We start from the raw sequence: 3,757 nt of genomic DNA, 5'->3' as shown, positions 1-3,757 counted from the left end.
ATTTATATTAGTGTGTTGCGTTCATTATATTCTTTAACATTAGGGCTCTTTCAATTGCAATTTGTAGTTTTTTAGATTTTTAACAAACGAACACTGACATGTTGATTTTTTCTAAATGAACAAACATAAACACAAATATTTGTCTTATGAAAAATGGGCGGTTGATGTAGGTGGCGATGGTGGTTGATGCATGAGAGGGGAGGTTGATGATGGTGGGTGGTAATAAGAAGTTAACAGATGATGAAGAGGATAGACCAGCGACAGATCGAGAATATGTAGAGAAGAGAAATTAAATTAGGGTTTGATGATGAAAGAGTTTCATAAATAAATAAGATGCTATAACCCGTTAAGGGTTATCCGGGTTTCGTTAGACCATTGACCCGCGAAAGTTATTATATTTTTTTAATTATGAAAGAGTTTCACATATAAATTAGATGTTATAACCCATTTAAGGACTATCGAGTTTGGTGAGACCAACACTGTCAAATTCGGGTCAAACGCATGAAAAGTCTTAAATTATAAATCAAGCAATCTGGTGGCTTGAGAGAGGATGTAGAGCAACCAGAGAATGGCACATATGATTTTTTGGTAGCCATTTATATAGATAGATAGATTTTTATACATAAAACCTTTTAATTTTGACTGACTTTGTCCAAATAGCGATTAATGGGCGACTAGTTGGTGGGGTACCAACTAGAGATCAATCGAGTATTAATCGACGCTTAAATAAGATTTTACAACCATGCTTGTTAGGTAATTGTTTAATCTGTTCTGCTAAAAGTCTACCCAAATTTCTTAAAAATGCTTTAATTTATTTGTTGACTTTCTAGAAGATTATGTTTATAACAAAGTCATACTTATATAAAAAATAAAAAAAAGTTTGTTATTAAGGGGAGTTTTTTTAAAAAAAAATATCATATAAAAAAGTTATAAGCGTTTTAAAATGATTAGGGATTTGACATACGCCTTATATGTGAAGAGAGAAAATATATGATATTACTTTTATGCCCTTATCACTTGATCTCCACTTGACACATGTCCATTAATTATAACTTCTTACAATTCTTATTTTTGTTAGCCTTTGTAGAATAGCTCAACACTGATAAACAGAACCTACTCAATATATGTGTACAATGTAGGGCCGGCCCATGGGTGTGGCTGGGTGGTTGACGACCACAGGCCCGACGCCCTGCTAGGCCCGAAATTTTTTTTTTTTTAAATTATATGTATGTTTATTAAAAACAATATGTATATTTAATGTTTAAACACAATTACATAACCATTGCTTGATCTAGTGGCAAACGGGTAATACTTACAATCAAGAGGTTGTGGGTTCTACCCTCATTTGAGACATGTTAATCATTTTTTATACAAAAGTTTTTTTACTTAAGGCCCAAAAAGATTTTCGCCTTCGACCCAAAAGTTTTTTTGCTTTCTCGGAACTGGCCCTGGTAGAATGTGTCTTGAAGGTGAGTCTAGAGGGAGAAGAAAAGAACATGAATATGGCTTGTTTCAATAAAAATCTGGTGGTAAAAACGACGAGTAGAGGTTTGAAAAAGAGAAGGGGGCAAAAACCCTTTTAACTTTGAGCCATGCAGAAAAACGAAGGTTGTATAAAATATTATGTATTATTGATGTGCTAGAAAGTACAATACTGATAATTAGAAAATAAAACTAATCAAACAATATTTTCTAAATTATGAAAATCTATTGAGACAAACTCTAATCCACATATTTGCCACTCTTAATATTAATAAAAATATAATTCATTAAGGAATATATAAAAGCTGGCGATACTGTTATTTTCTACATTTTTTAAAATTCACGATTCGTGTCTAATTAGATTTTTTCCCGTTTTAAAAAATTAAACTTCAATGCCCAAGTTATAACTATTTTCTCTGGCGGCAAAAGACGGAGACAGTCCTTGGGGTAGTGGCAAGGGGCATGTGACTGGAATTACAACTATGACGACAAGAGCTATGAAGTAAAGGCATGAGATATATTTTCGATTCTTAGATAGTAGGTTAGTGTAATTTTTAAATTTCATGTTTTAATATATATATCGTTAGATTTCATGTTTCAGATTATTTAATTTTGAGAATTATTGTACTTGTTTATGTGCAAGGTTGGCCCTTAAGTAGGACAAGCTGGGCGGTCGACTGAGGCCGAGGCATGTAATTTTTGGGGGTCAAATTTTTTTATATATAGTTTTAAATCTTTTTTATATATAAAATAGGTATGATCTTAATAATCATAAATATATTGGACCCAAAACCGTTTTTATTCATAATCCATTAATTTAATGGAAACTAAATTTGAAAACTAAATAAACAAATAACGTTAATCATTGTTTGAAGAATTAGCTTATACATTTCGTTACTTGTTAGGGCCTATGGGCCATTTTATTTCAACTCGGCCTGCGGCTGAGGTGTTTAAATTTTCAGAGACGACCCTGTTTATGTGTATATTTATTTCAAAAAATCAATGTTTCAATTTTTAATTTCATGTTTCAATTTTAAAACTTTTATGATATTATGTCTTCTAACACCTCATTTTTTTTTTATCTTTTTAAGTCAAATTTATAAAAATTTTGCTAATTATTGTTATTGCATTTGTCTAAATTATAAGGGTGGAAGGGACACTCATGGGTACTACCCATGCATCGTCCAATCTGCACTTTCACTTCATTTCTATCCTCAAGTACTCACAAACCAGAATTCACGGGTAACATCAAGTACCCTAGAACTTTTTATTTGTTTTTTAGTTCTCCAAGTACAATAAATGTAAAAATTAATCAATTTTATGTGGCAAAGCTTTGTTATGGAATAAAACAATGCATCCTACTCATATTGATGCGCTGTCCTCTCTAATACATTGGCAAAGAATAAAGTTACATGTGTTTGTTTGTTGCAATATTTATTTCTTATGTTAGGTGCTTTCATGTAGTTTTAATTTGGGTTTATTCCAAGATTTCTTTGTTTTTTTTAATTTATTTTCTCATAATTATGCCTATCTAGAAGTTCGCTTACAATGGCACGCTTAACTTACTGACCTTTGTCAAATTGTCATTCCACTAGCGATAAAATCCTATAAATAGGCACTTCGGGTTCATGCATCTCCATCCTCAAACACCAATAGTTTAACAAACAAAACAAGAGTTATGGGGTCTTTCAAACTTCAACTTGCAATTTGTTTCTTAAGTACTCTAGCTATGTTTCAAAGCACCCATGCACAAAACAGCCCAGGAGATTACTTAAATGCTCATAATGCGGCACGAGCCCAAGTCGGTGTTGGAAACATGGTATGGAGCACGACCTTGGCTGCGTATGCTCAAAACTATGCTAACCAGAGGGCACGAGACTGCAATCTCGTCCATTCTGGTGGACCGTATGGTGAGAACCTTGCCGCGGGTAGTGGTGCGTTCACGGGTACTGCAGCTGTGAACTCATGGGTAAATGAAAAAGCCGATTATGATCACAATTCCAATACGTGTGCTAGTGGAAAAGTTTGTGGGCACTATACTCAAGTGGTGTGGCGTAATTCTAATCAACTTGGGTGCGCTAGGGTGCAATGTGCCAATAATGGTTGGTGGTTCGTTATTTGTAGTTATAATCCTCGTGGTAACTACATTGGCCAGTCTCCTTACTAGTGGACTACTTGATATATGCTGTTGGCCGGTTAATATATCATGTAACGTATAAATAAACTTGAACTATCAGGTGCAATAATGAATAATTGAGCTTCAAACGTTAAGTCG

The 3,757-nt window shown here is 33.6% G+C and overlaps 1 protein-coding gene across 1 annotated transcript; it reads left to right on the top strand.

Moving 5' to 3' along the window:
* The first annotated feature begins 3,147 nt into the window (after window positions 1-3,147).
* LOC143627405 (pathogenesis-related leaf protein 4-like) lies at window positions 3,148-3,757 on the top strand. The gene has a single exon (XM_077097233.1). The coding sequence runs from the start codon at window positions 3,161-3,163 to the stop codon at window positions 3,647-3,649; it is 489 nt and encodes a 162-aa protein (XP_076953348.1). The 5' UTR covers window positions 3,148-3,160; the 3' UTR covers window positions 3,650-3,757.

The sequence above is a fragment of the Bidens hawaiensis genome, unplaced genomic scaffold, assembly GCF_021521415.1.
Source record: "Bidens hawaiensis isolate Kalapana, Puna unplaced genomic scaffold, B.hawaiensis_p1.1 tig00004682_1, whole genome shotgun sequence".
Classification (NCBI taxonomy): domain Eukaryota; kingdom Viridiplantae; phylum Streptophyta; class Magnoliopsida; order Asterales; family Asteraceae; genus Bidens; species Bidens hawaiensis.
This window is presented reverse-complemented; position numbering and strand designations above follow the sequence as displayed.

Bases quoted from the DNA above. Each gene is read 5' to 3' on its own strand.
- LOC143627405 (XM_077097233.1), top strand. From the start codon at position 3,161: ATGGGGTCTTTCAAACTTCAACTTGCAATTTGTTTCTTAAGTACTCTA.